The sequence below is a fragment of the Myotis daubentonii genome, chromosome 14 (genome assembly GCF_963259705.1).
Source record: "Myotis daubentonii chromosome 14, mMyoDau2.1, whole genome shotgun sequence".
Taxonomy (NCBI): Eukaryota; Metazoa; Chordata; class Mammalia; order Chiroptera; family Vespertilionidae; genus Myotis; species Myotis daubentonii.
In genome coordinates this window covers 45,867,590-45,892,165 of record NC_081853.1, presented here as the reverse complement: position 1 = coordinate 45,892,165, position 24,576 = coordinate 45,867,590, and the positions used below count along the sequence as shown (strand labels likewise).

Sequence of the window (24,576 nt, the reverse complement as noted above, 5' to 3'; positions counted from 1 at the left end):
TGATCTTGAATGAAATTGCAAGCAGGACTACACACCAAAAACTCTTTCTCCCCAAGTCAACTAGGTAATTTAAGTACCTATGCTAAATATCCACCTAGGATGTGAATGAGAACTCCACATGTTCAGATATATGTAGCCAGTCTACTTTGTGTGGATTTCATAATGGGGTGAAAGTCTGATGCTAACGTGTGAGATAGACATCATCTCATCCAAAAATGTGTCTTTTTACTCAGGCCCCAGGAGATTGCAATAGGTTCAGGAGTATCTGCCAAATCCATACCTTTGTTTATACCCCTACCCTTACTTATTCCTAAGCCTCATATTTCTAAGCCTTGTCTCTGGTCCAGAAATTACAGTTTGGTCATATCTCAGTCATGTTCATGGACTTTTTATATTTCAGATTATAAATATTATTGTGGGGTTTTTTTTAGGTACCTGGTAGAAGAAATCAAGAAAAGAGAAGGATTCAAGTTGCTGATGGAAGTAAGTACGGAACTGTGCCTATGATTTTGTCACTCAGCAGTGATGAAGGTGGTAATTTTCTAATCTATTATATTTCATTGGTTTTTGTGTTGCAGACTTAGAAACAAGTCATTAGCTTAATTCAGAGAGTCCATTATGTTAATTTACTCTATTAGTAAGTGTTTTTCCTTTGTTGGATTCAGAGAACACACTTGCCTTTACATATTGAAAATTAAAGTGCTCAATAATAATTACCAAGGATAATACTGAATAAATTATGTCTTCTGTCCTGATATATAAATTGCATAATGATTGTACTGCAAATATTCAGCTGTACTATAGTGGTGCCTGCATGTGAAAAATCAATTAAGTGAATGTACAATAATGCTTATAGATTTCTCTTTTCATAAAATAATGAGAGCATATTAGGTTTGGAGCAATGGAAAATAAGTCATTTTGTTGTTGGACTCTTTGCTAGACAATAAGAAATAGGTAGTTACAAAGATAGAGAATATTTCCCCCCACAAATTTATGATTAGAAAATATTGGGAATATTATTTAATTCTGGTTTTTTAAGAAATATAAAATGTGAGGTTATCTTAGATCTTCTTATAAGTAGCATATGCTAAATAGAAATTTTTTAAAATATATTTTTTATTTATTTCAGAGAGGAAGGGAGGAGAGAGAGTTAGAAACATCAATAATGAGAGAAAATCATTGATCAGTTGCCTCCTGCATGTCCCCTCTGGGGATCGAGCCCACAACCCAGGCATGTGCCCTGACCAGGAATAGAACTGTGATCTCCTAGTTCATAGGTCAGTCCTCAACTACTGAGCAACACCAGCCAGGCTCAATAGCAGTTTTAACATAATATAAAAATTTCTCTTTTCATAAAATAATGAAAGCATATTAGCTTTGGAGCAATGGGAAAATAAATCATCTAGATATTGCAACATAGGAACCTATTTTGTATATAAGCAATCTAGCTATTTTTTTGATATTCATTTATTTAGCAAGATTATTGAACAATTTCTGTGTGCCAGGCCCAGTTCTAGGCACTGGAGATGTAAGACAGGGAAGTTGCCTGCTTTCATGGTTCTTACATTCAAATAAAAAGTGATAGGTGCCGGAACCGGTTTGGCTCAGTGGATAGCGCGTCGGCCTGCAGACTGAAGGGTCCCAGGTTCGATTCCGATCAAGGGCATGTACCTAGGTTGCAGTCACATCCCCAGTAGGAGATGTGCAGGAGGCAGCTGATTGATGTTTCTCTCTCATCGATGTTTCTAACTATCCCTCTCCCTTCCTCTCTGTAAAAAATCAATAAAATATATATATTTTTAAAAAAAGTGATAGGCAATAAATAAGCCAATTAATACATAGGAAATATCAGATAGTGAGAAATCTTAGGAAAACAAATGAATTCATTCATCTATATATATAAAAACCTAAGCCACTGAATGACTAGTCCACCAGTCACTATGATGTGCACTGACCACCAGGGGACAGATGCTAAACGCACAGGATCGGGCTCCCTCCTGTCTGGATCGGGCTGCGGGGATCAGGCCAAAACCAGCTCTCCGGCATCCCCTGAGGGGTTCCGGATTGCAAGAGGGCGCTGGCCAGGCTGAGGGACCCCACCAGTGCATGAATCTGTGCACTGGGCCTCTAGTAAGAGATAATCTAGTATACAACTAAATAATTAGACAGTTACAGATGTGATAAGTGAAAAGTTAAAGTTGATGATGTGCAGCAGGCTAAATAGGCATCTCACACAGTGATTAAAGAAAAATTGAATTTATTTAAAGAAAAGGGAATGGAAAACAGGGATATCCACAGGAAAGAGCTACACAGCACTGAGCCAAAGGGTATTGGGGTCCATGATGGCAGCAAAAATGTACTTAGGACAGTGAAACAAGGAAGGTAATAAAAGCAACAAGAAAGCCTAGGTTGGGCTTCTTTGGGCTGTCTTGAGAAGTCAGAGAAAAGGGGGCCTTTGAGATGGGTTCGGGGGGTGGAGGGGTTAGCCTGGGACGAGCTGCTGCTGCCCATTGCTCCCCTGGTTGCAAGTCTCATGGGGTCCCTTAGAGGTTGAGGGATACTTGCCTGAGTGGGAATGTAAGGGGGAAGGGAATGGCATGAGCATGATCCTTGGAGGGAGAGTTCACGCTGGGCCCTTTGTCCTGAGCATATCTCTCTCTTGCAAGTGGAAACCTTAGGGGAGATGTCAGGGGAGGGTCTTGATAGAATAGTCTCAGCTTTCCAAGTGTTCTCTTTTAGGGTCGTGGCCTCCACTGATTGGTCAGTGCCAGTGCAGGGGGATCATTAGTCAATGCAGCTGGTCCTGAGGCAGCTATTGTGTGAGTTGTCTGGTTTTGCTGCTTTTCTGAGCCTAGATGGTATCTTTAGGGAGGAAAAGGTCAGGGGGACTAAACCACCTGACCAGCGATATGAAAGATCTGGGGTCCAAACTGCATGACCAGCGATATGCAAGGGGAGGACAGGTTATCCTGGGGGCAAGGTTCTTGTGTTCCCAGTTGGCCCCTTGCTAGGCATCCAGGGCTTTCTGTCTTGGGGAGTTTCTGTACCAGGCCACTTGTTCTTACTCTGCTTGGGTCTGTCTAACAGTAAGTATTATAATGGAAATAAGTAGGGTGAAATGCTAAAACAAGAAATTAGTGGGGGGTGGCTTCCTAGGTATGGGTTGTCCAGGTATGGTCTTCTGAGGTTATCTTTGAGCTGAGACCTGAATAATGGTAAACAGCATGCCTTGCTGTTGTCTGAAGGGAAGGCATTCTAGGCAGAATCAATAAACAGTGGCAAAGGCTTAAAGCTGAAAAGAGTTCTGTGTGTTTGAGGAGCCAAAAGAAGGTATATTAAGCAAGGGGTGCAAGTTGCAGTGTTTGATGAAGTTGGAGAGGTGGATGGGGAGATCAGTTGGAATCAGGTAGGCCATGGTAAGATCTTTGGCTTTTATTCCAAGTGTAATCATTGGAGAAGTTTTAAGGAGACAGGAGCCTGACATCCATTTTACAAGATCATGCAGGATGTCTTGGGAAGAGAGGAATGGGGAGAGGGTGGGGTGAAGACAGGATGAGAAAAAATTAAATGAGACAAATTGGAGACTGTTGCAGTAGTCCAGGTCTCCAGACAAGTTTTGGAAAACCTGCTCCAGAGAATTCTGACTGTGGCTTCCACCACTATCCACAAAGGAGTTCAAAATTTCCTGAAAAGTAGTGACTTGCAAAGATAGCAAAAGAACCCATATTTAAATGAATTTCTGGTAACACTTCAAAGAAGCAAGAAGAAAAGTTTCAAATGTAGGGCATTCTATAGGACAGCTGACCTGATTTCTTTAAGAGGTCAGTGGCATGAAGAAAAATAAGGAGAAAGTGGTGTTAATCACTTTAGGTTCAAAGAGATAGAAGAGGCATAGCAACTAAATGCAAATTATGAAGCTTTTAGAATCCCAGTTCGAACAAGCCAATTGTAAAAGTAGATTTTGAAACAGTTGGGGGAATTTCTAACATGAACTGATTATTGGATGATACCAGGGAATTATCAGTAACTTTATTAAGCACTAGAGGCCCGGTGCACAAAAATTTGTGCACTGGAGCGGGAGGTCCCTCAGCCCAGCCTGCCCCCTATCACATACTGGGAGCCCTCAGGGATTTCCTACTGACAACTTAGGCCTGCTCCCTGCTCCCCTTGGGGAGCGGGCCTAAGCCACAGTCTGGCCTCCCTTTGTGGGAGGCGACCAGGCTGATCAGGGGAAGGCACCAGCCCCATCACCTTGCTGTTGCAGCCACTGCCAGTCACCACAGCCACCAAGGTGTTCTCATCAACATGGACTCCAGTCCCTTCACCATGAAAAAATGACAGCTTTCTTTAGGCATTTTCAAGATGTGTCTTTCATAGAATATGACATTTCTTTATTATTTTTTTTTTTATCCTCACTTGAGGATATGTTTCCATTGATTTTTAGAGAATGTGGAAGAGAAAGGGAAAGACAGAGGGAAACATCAAAGTGAGAGGAACACTTTGATTGGTTTCCTACTGCATGAGCCCTGACCTGGGCCCGGGCCAGGGAGGAGCCTGCAACCTAGGTACATGCCCTTGGTCAGAATTGAGCCCAGACACTGCGGTGGGCAGGCCGAGGCATTATCCATTGAGCAAAACCAGCTAGGGCAGGATATGACATTTCTTAGGCCTCCAGCAGCGGATGTTCCTTTTTTCTCCAGGAGTGTGGTAAAAAACCCTAGATCACCTTATTGGATTCTTATTACCCAGGTTACTAAGAATATTACCAGTGGCATATGGGGAGCTTAGTCAGTGAGTGGTCAGAAAAGGTGTTTCCTCTGTAGTTCATACCAATTGCCGGCTTGGGCCCTGCTCAGGCCTAACGCCTGTGGCCAAGTCCTTAGGTCTGGGCAGGGGACCTCCAGCTCCCCATCATCGCCAGCTCCGCCCCTGCTCCCTGTGAATGTTGGCTCTGTCCTGCTCCCCGCCATCGCCAGCTCCGCCCCTGTCCAGGCCTAATGCCTCTGACCAAGGCATTAGGTCTGGGCAGGGGACCCCCAGCTCTCCGCCATCGCCGGCTCCACCCCTGCCCAGGCCTAACGCCTGTGGCAGAGGCATTAGGCCTGGGCAGGGGACCCCCAGCTCCCGCAATCTTCGGATCTGCCCCTGGTCCCCGTGATTACTGGCTCTGCCCCTGCTCCCCACCATTGCCAGCTCCCTCCCTGCTCGCTGCCATCACCGCCTCTTCCACTGCCCAGGCCTAATGCCTCTGACCCAGGCATTAGGCCTGGGCAGGGGACCCCCAGCTCCACATGATCGCCAACTCTGCCCCTGCACCCCACAATCGCTGGCTCCAACCCTGTCCAGGTCTAACGCCTCTGGCCAAGGCGTTAGGCCTGGGCAGGGGATCCCCAGCTCTCCCCCATTGCTGGCTCCGCCCCTGCTCCCTGCCATTGCCGGCTCTGCCCCTGCCCAGGCCTAATACCTGTGGCTGAGGCGTTAGGCCTGGGCAAGGGACCCCCAACTCCACCCCTGCTCCCCGTGATCACTGGTTTCACCCCTGCCCAGGCCTAATGCCTCTGGCCAAGGCGTTAGGCCTGGGCAGGGGACCCCCAGCTCCCCACGATCACCGACTCTGCCCCTGCTCCCCGCCATCGCTGGCTCTGCCCCTGCCCAGGCCTAACTCCTCAAGGCTTTAGGCCTGGGCAGGGGACTTCTCAGCTCTGATTGCAGGCTCCGATCACCACTGGGCCCTATGTATGCAAATTAACCGCCATCTTTGTTTGGTTAATTTGCATACTCATCCATTTGGCTGGTGGGCGTGCTGAAGGTACAGTCAGTTTGCATGTTTGTCTATTATTAGGTAAGATGATGATGGCATTATGATGCTGTAAGAAACTGTAACTTTTAGGATGTGTACTTACACTTGGAGGAGTGAAACAACAACTATGCAATTGGCTAGACTGTGAGTTTGAGTCACTTTTATTTCCTAGAGTTTGAGCTGCCATCTTTATTTTCTTGAAGTCTAGTTACATCTTTATTTTCTCAAGTTTGAATTGCCTTCTCCATTTGTCTGGTTTTGGTAGCTGCAGAGCTTATGGAAAGTGCTTTATACCTCAGAACTGCACTGTCTTTTGATAGAGCTAATAAAAAAGTCATGAGAAAAAAAAAGATGAAGTGACTTAAAAGTTGTTTATATATTCTTCCTAAAGGCTTAAAAATCCCAGGAGGAACCTTTTATCATCATCTTTAGGGATCTGCAAACAGTTCCATCCTTGTAATGAAAGTTGAGGTGGGTTTTCATTATTAGGAAGCCTTCTGCCCTGGATATTTTATCTGTGGGAGCCAGATGGCCCCCAAGCAGTGGACGTGGCTTTCTCAATGGTTCTCCAGAGTTTCTACTTAGAAGGATTGTTGTGTGTGATCTGCATTTGCCTCTTTTCTGTGTATTCCCATTTAGAGTAATGAAGTAAATTTAGACGTTGAGTTTCACCTAAGTGTCAAGCTGCTTAGCCTGTTAACAAATGCATTCATTGGATTGATTAAATATAGCCCTAATACATACTTAAGGGAAGAAATGCAAAGATCCATTTGGAGCTTAGGTCTGTGAACTATAATTCTTTCCATTTAGGAAAAGAAAGTCTATAATTATATATACAGTAGTCCCTGCTTATCCATGAGGCATACGGCCCAAAACCCCAGTGGAAGCCTGAAACCAGGGATAGTACCAAACCCTTGAATATACTATGTTTTTCCTATACATATCTATGACAAAGTTTAATTTATAAATTAGTAAGGGATTAACAATAATAACTAATAATAAAATAGGATAACTGTAACAATATGCTGTAATAAAAGTTATGTGAATGTGCTCTCTCTCTACAAACTAGCACAGTTTTCTTTTTCTTTCACAATTTCATGGAGAGAAGATAAGTTCTTAACATAGATTTTAGCAACCTTAACATACAATGTTTTTCTTTCTTTATTAAGTTGGGGAACTTTCACCTTTTCACTTCAGGGAAGCACGTTACCACTTCTCTTTGGCATATCTGAATTGCCATCATCACTACTCGTATTTTTAAGTAAAATAAGGGTTACTTGAACACTATCACAGTGATACCAGGACAGTAGATCTGATAACTGAGATGGCTACTGAGTGACTAATGAGCCAATGGTGTGCATATAGTGTTGATTCACTGGACAAAGGAATTATTCCTGTCCCAGGCAAGGCTAGGCATATGTACATCATGTGATGATGGTTATAACTAGGTTGAGTCAGCTTCATACTTTGTTTATTCTTGATGGTGTATGCATCCTTACCTAGAGGGAAGGACCCTCTAGGTGCACCCAACTGAGAAGGAAATTTCCCAGTAGGATGTTATCAGAAGTAAGGCAAAATGGATGTCTACTCTCGCAGAGTCTGATTTGTTATCAACATAATACACACATAATAACTCTTAAAGAAACTGGCTAAGACTTTAATTGCATCTAAGATTAATTTTAGGTTAACAACTTTCAAATTTCCTTAATCCTCAGCCTGAATATGCCAATATTTGCTTTTGGTACATTCCACCGAGCCTCAGAGAGATGAAAGAGGGACCTGAGTTCTGGGAAAAACTTAATTTGGTAAGTAATAAATAAACTGTCTTTTTCCTCTTGATGCAATAGAGTCAGCGCCATTCTCTATTGACCCTATAAACCAGGGGTCCTCAAACTTTTTAAACAGGGGGCCAGTTCACTGTCCCTCAGACCATTGGAGGGCCGGACTATAGTTTAAAAAAAACTATGAACAAATTCCTATGCACACTGCACATATCTTATTTTGAAGTAAAAAAACAAAACGGGAACAAATACAATATTTGTATTTGCATGTGGCCCACGGGCCGTAGTTTGAGGACCCCTGCTATAAAGGCTTCTGTACATGCTAGAATCTCTTGAAGAACTAGAGAGGTGGCTCCTAGGATATTAAAACCAATGGCACTCCACACAGTTGTAAATATTGTGTACATTTACCAAATTAACATACTTGACAGACACACACATTCAAAATTATTGTGCTGTGTGCAAGATGGTTATAGAATGTATTAGAAGTTCTGATTTACAGTTCACTTCAGAAATTGGGATCTGGTAAGAGGACCCAAGATTAAAGTTACATGAGAAACAGCTTCCTCTTTCAGTTTTGCTAGTACATGACTGCTAACATCTTCTCCCTTGGAGGTAATGTTAGAAGTCTACATCGGGGGTCCTTTGTGAGATTGAGACTTTCTGTTCTTTCAACAAAGGCCCTACATCATATGCCTGTGGGGCTTATGGGATAAAAAAGAAAAGGGTTGCCAACAAGGGGTTTCAACTGATTATTGAACACAGCTAGTGAAGGCTGACAATCCAGAATGAGATGAAGCTCCAGGCTCTATGGACTTCTTGTGTCTCATCAGCACCTCCCCTAGCATGGCCCTGCCAATTATTCTGCCTCTAAACCAGTGGTTCTCAACCTTCTGGCCCTTTAAATACAGTTCCTCATGTTGTGACCCAACCATAAAATTATTTTCATTGCTACTTCATAACAGTAATGTTGCTACTGTTATGAATCATAATGTAAATATCTGATATGCAGTATGGTCTTAGGCAACCCCTGTGAAAGGGTCGTTCGACTGCCAAAGGGGTCGCGACCCACAGGTTGAGAACCGCTGCAAACCCAACTTTTTGGGCTGTGACGTTTCTTTAGTCAATTCTACTTGATCCCACTCCCATGTTGGGTGGACATAGGGCACATTGAAGTGACCCACTGGGAGTTCCCCTGAGGATTCTGTGGCCATGACATGTAGAGAGAGAGTTCACGACACTTGGTCACATGAAGTTAGGTAATCCTCTATCCTTTGTGTCTTCCCTCTCAAGCACAGCTGGCTCCATGACTCTGGCTAGTACAAGCTCTGACTTGCAAACCCCTCCCTAACCCTCAATGGGGAAATCAGTGGTAGTTTTAGCAACTTGTATAGTCAATGGCTCTCTACTTGTCCTCTAGAAGAAAAGGAAGAACGTCCCAGTTGGGCAAGCGTCAAACATTTACTGAGTGCTCACTGTGCTGTGTACCAGAGATACAGATATCAAAAAAGACCAAGTCCCTGCCTATAGGAAGTTCATGTTGGGGGAGAAAAATGAGTACACAGACAATCACAAGGTAACTAGTAGTTGCTAGTGGAGATAAACCCTGAAAGCAGAGAGGAAGGCTATCTATCCCGGTGTGCAATACTAGAGCTGAGTTTTGAACAATAAATAGATGCCAGCCAGGGGACAATTGTAAAGAAGTCTATTTCAGGAAGAATGACAGCATGATGACCCAGAGTTTTAAGAAAGTAGAGTGTGATTCAAAGACCACGGGGGTGCAAAGGGACAGTGGCAGGAGGTGAGATGAGAGTAGCAGGCAGAGGTTGGGTCATGGGGTCCCCATCATCCATGTCAAGGTGCTTGGAATTTGTGCCTAATTAGGAGGAAGAGGGAAGACCATGGTCTTTAAGCTGTAGCCACCTATAACCTCACCTACCGCATCTCCTTTTAGCCTCAGGTCATTTTCTATGTATTTATGTCTCATTAAATCTCCTGCACTGTAGCATAATACAGCCCCAATATATAAATATTCTGCCTCTTGTCAAACCTGAGATCAGGCAGCAGAGTTGGGGAGAGATGGATGATCTTATCTGTGCCTCAGTCTAGACCAGCCCTCATTACCCATTTTAGGCGGTTAGCATAGTCATTGGGATTTTTCTTGCGTTGTTGCCATACATGGCAAATAGGAGAGTGCTAAAGAATACATTTCAGATGGTAAGTAACCCATAAAAAGAACAATGTGAGAATTTAATGGTGAGGTTTCTAGGGACATTTCCCACTTTGATGGAATGCAACTGACATTTTTTTAGGTGGAGTGGGGGAATGGTTGCTTAGAGGTGAGAAGGAAATGCTTGCTATTTTTCTCACGTTTCAGTTATTAAGAAAACAACCAAGAATGTGATATTTGTGCTTTACTGACAGTGCTTTTGCACAGACATGGATCAGGATAACTAAAGCATCCCATAATGTCTGGAGATATTTTTGACTCACTTTTTTATTATTTAAAGAAATATTTACATCATCTATTATCAGAAAATGTGAAATCGAGTATGAATATAGAAGCTAACTTCAGATAATTCAGCGTATAATACACTGTTATTCTTAACTGAAAAGTGAATATAAATCAGGCCACTTTCTTCTATTCCCCAATATTTTTCAGTGTTGATTCTCTTATGGTTAATATCTAGGATTTTCTGTCCCGTCATTTTGAAATGCTTTTCTGTCATTTAGAACCATGGTTTTCTTGTCCAGACTAATGCCATACTATGTTAATTGCTATGGTTGCTTCTGATTAGTAAACATGTACCCTGCTGACAAACTATCCTTGGTTCTCAGATCCTTAGTTTCCTTTTATTCTCTCTTTGTGTGGGTGTGTACGCATGAATCTGTCAAGGAAGGGAGGCATATATATCTATTGTTGATCTATGTGGCTTTATGCTTACTGTACTATGAGAATGCAATACATGATTTATAACCTGGAGTTCACTTAAAGCACACTTGAAATTTATCTCAGGGTTTATCTTGGATGGAGAATCACAAACAAATAAATAATCTGAATAAGGCTTTGCCCCTTCGATTCAGCCCAGTGTCAGGTTTAGCTGTCAGATTTCAGAATCAGTGGTGTAATAAGTCTTCCCTTTGACAGCAGGAGAGGAGAGGGATTATTTGGTAATGAATCTGGCATTTCATAGTGTGTAAGTGTGTGTGTGTGTGTGTGTGTGTTGTATGTGTCTGCGTGTGCTTTCAACTGTGTGTGCTCAGAGACTGTTTTTGAGAACACAGTCATTCTGCAATCTAATAACACTGACAGTCACTCTGTGACACTATATTCAGTCACTGGGTTCCAACTACTTCTCTTTTTAAGATGTTCTCCATAAAAATGTTATTTCTGATTCTCTCAGGCATTGCCGTTTTCTAGGTCTTCATTAGTTTCCTGCCCAGGTTATATTTGCCTCTTGTCTGGTCTCTGCTTCCTGCCTTCTCCTTTTCCCATTTATTTTCCTACTCTCTGCACTGTCCCACCTCCAGCTTGGCTTCATCATGTCTCTGTCCTGCGAGAAGCCCGGAATAGCTTCCTGGGCTCTGCAGCAGCAGTTTTCCACCGCGGAGACCCAGTGGCCACTGTTAGAATAAGTATTGTCACTGTTTCCTTTAATCTCCTAAAATGAAACCAGTAGAAACTATGACCTGCCTACATGTAATTTTGTAAAAGGCAATAGAATGCCTTGCATGTAATAAGGAGAAATACGTTAGTTTAAAATAAAGGCATGTATTCCATTACAGAAATGCTTGGGCACGATAATATGAGAAGGCGTGAGGAAGTTTTAAGATTCTCACACATGTTCTTAGAATCACAATAAATGTAAGTAAATGAAATGGTGTGGTATTGGTAATAATAATTTTTCAAGATAGTGCACTACCCTAGGTAAAGCTCTGAAGAAAACCTTTTCCCCTTAGTTTACATGGTAGCAGAAAACTTAGTATTTATGAACAATGGGCACGGATTATCTTGCATTCGTATGTAAAATAGAGTTAGGTTCCCGGCTTGGATAATTGTCATCAGACTTTGCCCTCATGCATTTCCAGTAAGATATGTGAAAGTTATGCAAGGCATGAGGTAGTTTTTCATTGCTCATGACTGTTCTGTGCATTGCAGGGCAGCTAACATGTCTGGTCCCCATCCACTAAACACCAGTAGCAACTCCCAAACACTGTGAAAACTAAAACATCTGCCCAATTTTCCTAAATACTCCCTAGGGGTATAGTACCAGTCCCATGGAATGACTGATCCCCAGGATAAAATCTAGTCCCATCTGCCTGGCATCCAAAGGCCTCCATGTCTAATCCTCAGATATTTTCATCTCAACCTATTGTGGCTTCCATGATTGAGAACCCTGAACCAATAAACTGAGCCAGAAGAGTTTCGTCAGTTTTCCTACTAGTTAGGAAACTAGTTAGGAACTAGGTAATGGATAGCTTTTACTAATCAAATTAGAAAATTACTGTGGTTTTAGTGTTAATGCCTAGTGTTGGTGCAAATGTCATGGGATGCATTATAACTGCTAAAGAGCATAAATATGTACAAATTTTCTGAAGAGTAGCTTTATAAAACATATCACATGTCTTAATTTGGCATATATTTTCTTCCAAGTATTCCATTTATAGAAATGTATCCTTTGAAATAGTTACAGAATTATGGGGGCAGAAAAGCTACTCAGAAGAGCCTAGCCATTATTTAAAATGGCAAAACACTAAATATTTAACCATGGGAAATGGTTAAATTTTACTGCATAACTTTATTCAAATTTCTAGTGTATAGACAATTAAAATTCTGTCCCAAAATAGCATATTCATAATTTACTATTGATTAAAAATAAGTTATAAAACAGCCACTATCGTTTAACAATTTTGATAAAGCATATTTATGTATAGATACTTATAGACATATAAAATATTGTATAGTTCTCTCTAATTTATTTTCTACAATTAGTGTATATTGCTTTTGTGAAAATAGTAACAACAATGATAAACCACAGTGTAGCATCATTGACATGTAGAAGCCAGGGGTTTCCTTGAGTGCTTATCTAGACAAAGGCTATTCAGGGTTTGACCACATATTCTTAACAGTTAAAAGAATTGAGGCCCTGGCCGGGTTGTTCAGTTAGTTAGAGCGTTGTCTCAATACATCAAGGTTCTGGGTTTGGTCTCTAGTCAGGGCACATACAAGAATCAGCCAATAGCCCTGGCTGGTTTGGCTCAGCGGATAGAGTGTTGACCTGTGGACTGACAGGTCCTGAGTTCGATTCCAGTTAAGGGCACATGCCTGGGTTGTAGGCTTGATCCCTAGTGGGGGGTGAGCAGGAAGCAACCAATCAATGATTTCCTCTCATCATTGCTGTTTCTATCTCTCCCTCTCCCTTCCTTTCTGAAATCAATAAAAATATATTTTTTAAAAAAGAATCAACCAATTAAAAATAATCAACCAATGGATGCATAAATAAGTGAAACAACAAATCAATGTCTATATGTCTATCTCTCAAATCAATAAAGTAAAAAAGTAATTGAGCATTCACCTCAGTATGTTTATTGTTTTCAAATTAACTGCATGCATTACTTTATAAATACAGTATATATATTTAAAAATACACAAAGTAAGTTTTTTTAATGATGAATTTAAAACTTGTAAATAAACTATTAAGATATGTTCTCATCTTTTCGTCTTATACCACCGGGGACAGTTTAGTTTGGAGATCATGATTATACAATTAGTTTGCAAACTATTTTCTCTCATGACTTTTTCCCAGACGTAGTGTATAATCTCTCATTTCTTCCCATATCACTCTTCCTCTCTCCTTACTAAAATTCCCCCACTATCCGCACTGATTTTAAGTTCAGAGGCATTGCCCGTGATGGTGTAGAGTGAGATGTTCAACAGGCTTCCCAGGGCTCTTTGAAAGCTTTCGGCACTGAGGTAGAGTAACCCCTCTCTCTAAAGTGACTGCCTAAAATAAGCTTATGAGTTTGTTTCTTCGGAAGCCTCCTGCCTAGTGATCACATATAGAGGGTGAGAAAGTTGAAGATAGACTGTAAAGATAAACTGGACCATGAAAGACCCCGAGAATGTAATTGAAATGCCATCAGTTGGTTTTGTCTCATCATTACTCAGTGTTATAAACCAGAAGATTTCCTCTTTTGTCGACATTTCGTAAATAATCCTACATTATGCCAACAAAATTTACATTCTTAAAAGTAATGAACATGTTTTCCTTTTGCACTCACGCCTGGTCATTCTGACTTTATTTTTTATTTGCTGACCTGCAGATTTGTGGCTAATGTTAGTCATTTATAACAGGCTCCTTTCTCCTCAGCGGAGAAGAGGAATAAATCTTTAGAACCTGCTTGATGGGCTTGTTGTTTTATTGCTTATTTGGCATGTAACTTGATATGGTATTCCAGATATCTTTATAGAGAATTTAGCATTCTCCTTGGCAGGTTCCTGATTAACAGCTCTTGAAAGATGAGGCTGCATAAACTGAGTAGGTTGATGTTTTTCTGTAGGAGCCTCACAGGCAAGACATCCAAACAGGCCACTTCCTGGGACTGTAGGTGAGGCTTCAGTGCCCCCTGCTATGCTCCATGGATTTCTGTTGTGTGTGTGCGTGTGTGTGTTCACAAATGTGCATAAGAACTCATACACATTTTGAGAGCCTCTGTATATTTTGGAGGATTCTGATTCTGATGTTCTTCCCATCACCATCTGTGCCGCTGGCGTATCCAATCACTCATGTTTGGATTGCAGACTTGTAAACAGGGGATTTTAAGAATTGCAATATTGTGGCAAATGCAGCCACACAATTGGGACATATGGGTATATTCTGTGCTTGTGTTTTCTCCTTTCCTCATCCCTGGAATTAGACAAGGCCTCTGGGCTCCATGCCTCTCTTAAGCATGTCTCTTGACGACATCTGTCTTCCTGAAAGCTTCATCTGGCCAACGATGAAAGAAAGGCAATGAGTTTGGGGGCAGAAAGGAGGCACAGGGGAAAGAGGAGAGGAAAAGGAGAGCAGGAGGCAAAAGTTCCATATTTAGGGATGACTCCAAGCTCCCCTTCTTTGAGTGCCCTAAGGAGGTGTGTGTATATACATACATGTGCATGTGTGTGTACACACATGTGTATTCCAGATATTGGAATCTGCCCATTCTTAACAGGTAAGGGCATAGCACAGTGACGCCATATCAAGGGATCATGTTGGTTCAGAGCATAAGCGTTTCGTATGTTGGGCCTACATGTCAGCCCTGGCTAAGGCTCCCAGAACCTCTGTGGGGCCCTTTGGGCCCTGGGAGCCATAACAATGGCTGAGATTGACTTTTAACCTGGCCTCGTAGGACCAGTGGCTTCAGGTTGATTTTAATTTTATTTAAAGGATATAAGGTACTGATATGTTCTTGCACACCCGAGTTTATGGAACAAAATCCATACACCTGTAACGCAGCTGTTACGGACATTGTTCTGGACAATTGTTGCAAAACAAAGAATGCACCCTGTGCTGCAGGAAAAGACTTTTTTTGTTTTGCTTATCTTCTTAGTCCCTTTGCCAGTACCAAACCTGCCCCCTGGTGGCACTTCTGCTCGTTGTTCCTTTCCTAGCTGAGAAGTGACACACTAAATGCTGGCTGAATAAATGTGCTATAAAATATTACAGAATTACAGCATCACTCCGTCAGGGCTAGCGATGGATTCGGTGCCAAACCAAGAAACACTTGCCTGAGTAAGAAATTCTCAAAGGATCAAATTGATCCTTGTCTCAATAATCTCTAATGTGTTTACCTTTGAGTGTCCTGCCTGGGACCTCACCCTCCCTTCAAATTCGCCACTCCCTTCTCTTCTCTCCTTCCCTCCCACCCTCTTCGCTTTTCCCCTCCCTCCCTCCCTGCCTCTCTCCCTCCCACCCTCCCTTCTCTCTCTCTCTCTCTCTCTCTCTCTCTCTCTCTCTCTCTCTCTCTCTCTCTCCTCACATTTTCATGTTTTACCTCTAATATATTGTTCCCCTCAATTGACATACACACCCAGGCTCTGACAACCTTGAAGGAAATATTGCATGATTTTCTCTTAATATTGCTTCGCCTCAAGCTACCTCTGTTTCTGTCTTCATCTCTTTGGACTAGACTTCTAAAAGGAAAAACTTAAACTTGTCTTACCCTGTTCAATAGTCTGTGCTATTGTTTATAAAGCCGTCCCCTTAATTAGGGGTGCTTCTTTTGTTTCGTTTTTCTCCATCGTAAACAGTGATGGATAAACACCTTCATGCTCACATCCACTTTTGCTTTTATTACTCCCAGAAGATAAAGTGCTCAGTATGTAGCCAATAGTTACGAAAACCAGTGTGGCTTTGAGCCCGAGTCTGTCTAGGTATTGTGACGCTACAGATTTTTAAGAAGGTTGTGTCCATTTTCAGTGCCACCCTTGAGGAATGGGTACACAGATTTCAATCCAGCTGTGGCAACATTGTGTGGTGCTATTTTGGGGGAAAATGTTATTTAGAAAGGTGGAAAATCTTTCCATTGTCAGTGTGCCTCAGTTGGTTGGGCCTTGTCCCATGCATCTAAGGGTTGCTGGATCAACTCCAGGTCAGGGCACATGCCTGGGTTGCAGGCAGCCAATCGATGCATGTTTCTCACTCACCCTCTCCCTTTCTCTCTCTAAAAATCAATTTAAAAAATCTTCTTAAAAAAAGAAAGAAAGGTGAAAAATCTTAAGTTTGCTTTACTTTTATTAATTGGTGGTAAGCTGAACAATTTTCTATTTTTTTCTTTAACGATTGTGCTCCCCTGTGTGTTCATTTTTTCGCCTGTCTTACATATTTATATTTTGAAGTTTGATGTTTTCCTTATAAATTTGGATGAGGGCATATAAAGTTTGAGTTTTAAAGCCCTCTTTGTCAGATGGAATGCAAATATTGCCCTAAGTATAATGTCCTTTTTTTAGTCTTGCTGTGTGTTTTTTATTGGACAGAAGTTTAAATGTTTTATGTATTCAAATCTGTCAGTCTTTTCCTTCATGATTTATTCCACTGCTTCAAAGTGAAGTGACTGTTCTCTCACAAATCTGATAAATATTCTATTCCATCTCCTGCTGGTTTTCTGTAATTCAGTTTTTTGTATTTAACTCCTTAATTCATGTGGAAGCTATTTTTGTGTACAGTGTAAAAATACACATCTAACATGATCGGGTCCCCAAATTATTATCCAGTTATTTAAATTTGATTGATCAAATAATTCTTCCTAACACTTTTTATTATGGGAAGCTTGTGCTATCATGTTACATTTTTAAAAACACTATATTCTATTTCTGGAATTTTCAGTCTCTTCTATTGATCTGTATTTCTGTTTTTGTGCCAGGAAAAAAAGGGTTTTAAATGGAATTGCTTTATAATTGATTCTCAAAGCTGCTAAAACTCTACCCTTCTGGGTGATTTTTTTTTTTTAAAAAAAAACATCATTCTTCAATATTATATTAAAATTTGTTCATATATATTTTAGAACTTTTTTAGCTAAAAAACATCTTGCTAAGAGACTTATTGGAGTTTACATCACTGGATCTGGAGTTAAATCAATCACACCCTTGCTGCTCTCTGGCTGTGTAACCATGAACGTGTTATTTAAACTTTGTTTGCCTCCTCTTTTTTATCAATAACATGAGGATAATAAAAAGGACCTACCCTAAAGGGTTTTAACAGGGATTGAACAGCATAATTCCAATACAGTGTCTGACACAGAGTAAGTGCTCATTAAACATGAGCTTTCACTATTATTAATCCTGTTACCTCATGTTCAGAGGACTATGTGAGCCTCAAATGTCTCTTTCATGCCTTTTTGTTTGTCCCCCTGCAAATTACCTTATATATTATTACAATAAAAACTTTCTAAAGTACAGCCTTGATCATGCCCCTCCATGTTTCCCTTTGTCCTAAAGGAAAGAGACCATAACCATTTGGGGACTGCAGTGATCCAGTTTCCCTCAACCTTCTTGCTCTGTCTCCTGCTAATCCTCCTCATGTTCATGTCCCCTGCACTCTAGCCAGCTGAGCTATTTGCTCCCGTCTTTACCTGGAAAGCCAGCCTACCACTGCATTTAAACACATCCCTTTGGCAGTAAGAAAAACTAGGGCTCAGATCCTAGCTTCATCAATTCTTCAGGGTATATCGCTTGGCAAAGTACATTACCACCCCATGCCTCAGTTTGCTCATTCATTAAATCACTGTACTATCTTATGGATTTGCACAGAGTAAATAAGACAGTGCATGTCAGCCATTTTGCTTACATGTGCGGGGGGTCCCTTTTTTAAAAAATATAAAGAATTTCAAGACAGTGTGACAACAGAGCATTAAATCAAGCCTGGGGCCCTTCTACGTGTGGGCACCTGTGTGCCTACATAGGTTGCACACCCTTGAAGCCAGCCTTGCTGCTCAGTGTTTAATAATGGAGATGAATGTTCATATCCTTGCCTCCTTGCATTTTCTCATACTGCTCCCTTTGTCTCTGGCGTCTCACGCCTATGTCCTCCCATTCCTGGGTGCTTTATGGCTTATCTCATGTGCTCTCTCCTCCTGGAGGCCCCAGAGATATGTACCCCCATGGAGGAACATAGCTATGATCCTGTCTTCCCTACACCACTTACAACTTCCAGCCTAGTACACGGAATTCTTGTGTCTGGCCACCTTAAAATTAGGCTATTAACCCCTCCGCTTGTACAGGAAGCATTTCCGATCACTTGAGTATGAGTACCCTTTCCATATACCCCTGTCAGCTTTGCTACCCTGTCTTGGCAATTATCAACATTTGGGGTGTAGGGGAGAAAAAATGGCAGCAAGAAGAGAAGATCAGACAATGAGTAGGAAATAACTGATGAATTCTAGTACACAGATGATACATTGAAATCCCCCTGTTATCAGTAAAGATTCACTCATTTGTATTTATGATATTGTTGGTGAAAGGGGAGATAAAGAAAGTGGGGCAGTGTGTCCCACTGGGGTTAGCCATGTATGAGCTTCGATATTCCAAGTCTGGCTAGTGCAGAGCCCAGTGCAAAATAAAAATGCAGAGCCCCTATTTCAAAATCATCAAGAATTTCAGTAGTGACAGCAGAGCATTAATCTAAGCCTGGGACTCTGCCAAGCACAGGGCCCTGAGCACCTGCACGGGTTGCACACCCATGAAGCCAGACCTGGCACTGGACTGAGTGTTTCATAATGAGGGTGGTTGTTAATATTCTTGCTACTCTGCATTTTCTCACATTGCCACTGTCACACAGTAGATGCAAAAGTAATGGTTCCTGAATGAATGAATCAATGAGTAAAGGAATGAGTTAATGTGCTACCCTTCTGGGTAACTTACATGCATGTAGGAATTTCCTGGAGACGTAGTTGTTCTTACCTTCTTTGCTCATTAACTCATCCACGGAAGTCTTAAATGACTGCTCATCCTGAGCGTGTGCTTGGGTTGGTCTGGAGTGAATTCCTGGGGCTATCTTTTTTATCTCCTTTCTGATGTGCAGCCTGTTTTGATATGCAGGGAGGGCCATCACATCTTATGAATGGGCTCTGTGTCAGGTTCTCAGGACGGGAGCAGCTAGATAAGGAAGATGTTCGTGGGAAGATATAAACATTCTAATTGGCCTTCTAATTTTGTTGTGAAGGAGGCCACCTCCTCTGTTTTTGTGAAGAGCTAGAAGAGTTGCTTTTGTAAGTTGCTGTCTAGTTGTGTTCTGTTGGCCAAATCATCCATCAGGTCAGAGACCAGGAAAAAATTTAAAACGTCAAAATTTATGTCTGACTTCAGATGGCTAAACCTCTCTTGGTTTTTGTTCAGACTTTTCCTCCCATCTGTCTTTGATCATGCTCTGCTTCTTATGAAAGCGTCCCCCTATCTAGGATATCCTAGAAATGATAGCACCCCACTGTTTTGGGGGGGATAATTCAACTGCTGCAACTTTACTTAAGCAGAGTTTACTTACGTTAACTGTAGTACCTCCTGCCTAATTAACAATGGAGACTGTCTTTTAGTCTACAACCTGGTGGAGCCAGTTGTCCAGGTGGTACTAAGGGGGACCAGAATATTGTAGCTGGACCCTTGCTGGTTTGGCTCAGTGGATAGAGTGTCGGCCTGTGGACTGAAGGGTCCTGGGTTTGATTCCAGTAAAGGGCACATACCGGGGTTGTAGGCTCTATCCCAGGAGGGGGCATGCAGGAGGCAGCCAATCAGTGATTCTTATCATTGATGTTTCTCTCCCTCTTTCCCTCTCCCTTCCTCTCTGAAATCAATAAAAATATATTTTAAAAATATATTGTAGTTAGTGCATTGAGACCTAACCATCTATAATAATAAAAGCATAATATGCTAATTATACCGGACATCTTCCGGACAACCTTCTGGACGAAGCTGGGGCTGTGAGGGAAGCCTGGGTCCCAGGTGCCGGAAAGAAGCCCAGATCCGGGGTGCCAGAGGAAGCCGGTGGCAGCAGGGGGAAGGAAGGCCTACTCTTGCATGAATTTTGTGCATAGGGCCTCTAGTATCTGTCATAGGTGAACAATTCTCAAGTATAAAAACAGTCAGGGAGTTAGAATTCTCATTTGAATTGTCCCATTCACTCAAAAACTATATACTGAGCATCTACTATGGTCAGGGCACATGCCCGGGTTGTAGGTTCTATCCCTGTGAGGGGTGTGTAGGAGGAAGCCAATTGATGAATATATCTCATATCATTGATTTTGTATCTCTCCCTCCACTTCTGTCTCTGAAATGTATAAATAAAATTTTTAAAATGTACTTTATAGCTTTAGCCAGTTTGGCTCAGTGGATAGAGTGTCAGCCTGCAGTCTGAAGGGTCTCAGGTTCAATTCCAGTCAACAGCACATACCTCAGTTGCCGGCTTGATCCTGGCCCTAACTGGCAGGTGTGGGAGGCAACCAATTGATGTGTTTCTCTCACATCGATGTTTCTCTCTCTGTGTCTCTCCCCCTTTCCTCTACTCTCTCTAAAAATCAATGGAAAAATATCCTTGGGTGAGGATTAACCAAAAAAAAAGTACTTTATAAATTGTAAAGCAGCAAACTCTTTAAGCAAGGGTGGGACTATATTTGTAGGACTTGTAGAATTCCTTCAAGTTTTCATAGCATTGTGAATCTGATCTATTAATTATGAGAGAGATTTGAATAACTGGGGCTCAAGGCCCCTATCCCATGCTTATGCATACTCTGCAGGAGAGGTTAAGCCCTGGGAAGTAATCAAAATGCAAACAAGGAAGAAATAAGGGAAACAGTTATCCATGGACCAGTAATTCTCCTCAGAATATTCACTAGTGCATTCCATTAGCTTTGGCTCTATTGGGCCAAGAGCTCTGTCAGCAAGGACATCCTTGATCATGAAGAATGTGATGAGTTACCTTAGCGTTTCTTTTTGAATTACCTTTCCACTTTCCATGCAGATTCTCCTGAGCATTTATGGTGCTTACAGGCTTCTCGTGCTCCAGCCTCCGATCGCTTCCCTTTTCCACTTTTGCTAACTAATCCATTCCTGCTTTCCTGTATCAGCTGATTTTTAAATGTCAGCCTGGGGAGGTTGATTTCAGAAGCTATATTTAAAAAGAGACCTGCCTGCGTATTTGGCTCTTTATTGAGGCAGCGTACTCAATGAGGGATTTGATAGGATCTGGGAGGCCATTTCTTCTTTTCTTTTTAGATCATGTCTTGGAAGCAGAAGTTGTTCACATGGTGTCCTGCAAACGAAGGGCAGTCATTCTGCCGAGATCAGAAGCGCTCAGCCTTAGTCCTGAGGTCAGCCAGGAACTGTGGTTAAAAACCACCCTGCACCTGCTGAAGGAAGTTGAAGGGAACAACTGAAACATATAGTTGTCATTGATGCGCAAGAGCCATACATGTTCTGACCATGTTAATCCTCTTTCTGGACATGTTCCCAAGGTCTCTGGTAGGAGGCTACAGGCATACCTCATTTTATTATGCTTTACAGATACTGTGTTTTTTACACATTGAAGGTTTGTGACAACCCTGAGTAGAGCAAATGCATTGGCATCATTTTTCAGATGGTTAGCAATTTTTAGCAATAATTTTTTAAAATTAAGGTATTTACATTGTTTTAGACCTAGTGCTATTACACACTTAATAGACTACAGTATAGTTTAAACATAACTTTTATGTGCACCAGGAGACAAAAACATTCATGTGACTCACTTGATTGCAATATTGTGGTGGTCTGGAATGGACCCCGCGATGCCAGCCAGGTATGCTTGTATAGTGCTGTATCAGTTAGCGATGGCCACGTAACAAATCATCCTCAAACCCAGCAGTTTCCAACAATAAGCTTTTTTCACTCCTCATGAAGTTAGAGGTCATCTGGGTGGTTCTGCTGATTGCGGCTGAGCTCCCCCTCACACCTTCAGTCAGCTGTGGTCCAAGGAGGCAGCTCTGCTGATTATGGCTGTTTGCTGCTGTATACTGGACAGGGATAGTCTCCTCTAGGAAGGCTTAGATCTCCTCCAAATGCTCTCTAACTCTCCTTCACACTATTCAGGGCTCTTTCTCTTGGCAGTGGTAGGGTTCCAAGAGAGCAGATGGAAGTTTGCAAGACTTCTTGAGGTCTTGGCTCAATGCTAGCACACCATCACTTCTGCCTTTTTCTTTTTTTTAAACAGGCCAGAGCAAATTGCAAAGCCAGCCAGACTGGAGAGGAGGTATGGTAGAAGAATAGACTCCACCCCTTGATGGGAGGAACTTCAAAGTCATTGCAAACAATAGCAAAGAGAGAAAATTAGTACTGTATTTGCACTCATTCTACCACAATGACATGTTTCTTCACAACTTTATATATTGCAAAGTGTTTTAGGGCTTGACAAGTATTTCCACATCCACAGTCTCACCTGACTTGCCTAGGAATCCTATACGGTCAGTTTCATTCTTACCATTTTTCATCTTACATGTGAGGAAACTGAGGCCAAGATCAATTCAATAGGTAGTTAATTAGGTAGAATTTTAGTGGAACCAGGACTTAAGTTTAGTTCTTATTGTCACCACTCTCCGTGTTGTTTTCATGGTCCATGAAAAGTTGATTCTATTGAAGGACAAAGTGAAAAGAAAGGCTTCTCGGTGGAGCTAGATCATGTGTGTCAAAAAAGTGGTGAGTTGTTTCCTCTCTGCTGCTGCTGGTTCCGTGCTGTCAAGGCATTTCACGAAGCTCCCTCTTGCTCAGCAAGTGGAGGGCAAGTGTCTCCTGTACAGTCCTAGGGCTCTGCTGCCAGGCCTACGTAAGGTGACTCCATGGATGATCTAGAAGCTGAGGTCTTCATGCACCTATAGGACAGGGCTTGTGGAAGTCTACCAGTGAGGTTGCAGTGGCTCACACAAAGGAATCAACCATTTAAGCCTGGCTTGGGTCTATATATCTATATATATATATAAAAGCCTAAGCAACCATTACAACCGGTCGCTATGATGCACACTGACCACCAGGGGGCAGATGCTTAACGCAGGAGCTTCCCCCTGATGGTCAGTGCACTCCCACAGCCAACCTCCCGCGGTCCCTCCCCCCCGGCCGGCTGGCCCTGATCGACCCCAATCAGGACTGGGCCAGATGGCTCAGATCAGCCCCAATCGCCAGCCAGGCCGAGGAACTCCACCCGTGCACAAATTCTTGCACCAGGCCTCTAGTATATACATATGAGTGTTGGGTATACAGATGGTTACCTTTCACTCTCTCTTAATAGGAAAAGAGAGAGTACTTTGGTTCTTGCGAATCAAAGATACCCATGTTTCAGTTGTTCCCTTCAGCTTCCTTCAGCATGTCCAGGGTGGTTTTAACCACAATTCCTGGCTGACCTCAGCTTTTATTTCATTCACTCATTCATTTAACAAATATCTATTGAGCATTTCTAATATGTCAGGCCGTGTTCTAGGACACCTCTCTTTTTTCAATAAGCTTCTAGTCTAATGGGGGATATATATATACATCTACAATAATAAAAGAGTAATATGCTAATTAGATTGGATGTCCTTCCAGATGACCTTCCGGATGAAGCCAGGGCTGTGAGGGATGCCCAGGTCCTGGGTGCCTGCTGGCAGCCAGAGGAAAGCCCGGGTCCTGGGTGCCAGAGGGAAGCTGGTGCAGGCAGCCAGGGAAAGGAAGGCCTACTCTTACACAAATTTCATGCATCGGGCCTCTAGTCCTATATAATTAAAGGCTAATATGCAAATCAACCCAATGGTGGAATGACTGGTTGCTATGACATGCACTGACCACTAGGGGGCAGACACTCAATACAGGAGCTGCCCCCTGGTGGTCAGTGCGTTCCCACAGGGGGAGCGCTGCTCAACCAGAAGCCAGGCTCATGGCTGGCGAGCACAGCAGCGGTGGCGGGAGCCTCAGTTGGACATCCCCTGAGGGCTCCTGGACTGCGAGAGGGTGCAGGCTGGGCTGAGGGGACTCCCCCTCTCCTAGTGCATGAATTTCATGCACTGGGCCTCTAGTATACATATAAATACATATACAGATAAACATATAAATAACTATAACATTCTCATAATTTCCCAAGTACATATTTCCTATAGCTGTCACACACCTGACAATTTCCTGTCTTAACAGTATTGCAAAGGAGATGGCCCTCCTGGGACAGGCCTAGGAATTGCCCCAAGGAGAGCAGTAATCTTCACCTCAACTTTAGCTTAATATATTTTTTAATGTGTGACTAATCATCTTTGTATTTACTCTAGTGCCAGCTTGGAAAAATTGGTGAGTTATTAAAAGTTTTACTGTCAAAACTTTAAATTATTTCAAGTGGTTCTCTTCTTCCAAGAGCTAAATTAGAAATGAGCTCTTTTATTTTTTCTACCTAGTAACGAGAAAAAACACCACCACCCAGATTCCTTAATAAAACCAGGCTGTGGTGGTATCGTGTAAACATCTCTGTATATACTGTCAAGTCT

General features: G+C 42.2%; 1 protein-coding gene across 1 annotated transcript in view; it reads left to right on the top strand.

Moving 5' to 3' along the window:
- GADL1 (glutamate decarboxylase like 1) overlaps positions 1-24,576 on the top strand; it is a 117,134-nt gene that overhangs the window by 69,152 nt on the left and 23,406 nt on the right. Inside the window, exons 12-13 of the mRNA XM_059662923.1 lie at positions 432-483; positions 7,516-7,605. Coding sequence (XP_059518906.1) covers positions 432-483; positions 7,516-7,605 — 142 coding nt within the window. The remainder of the gene's footprint in view (positions 1-431; positions 484-7,515; positions 7,606-24,576) is intronic.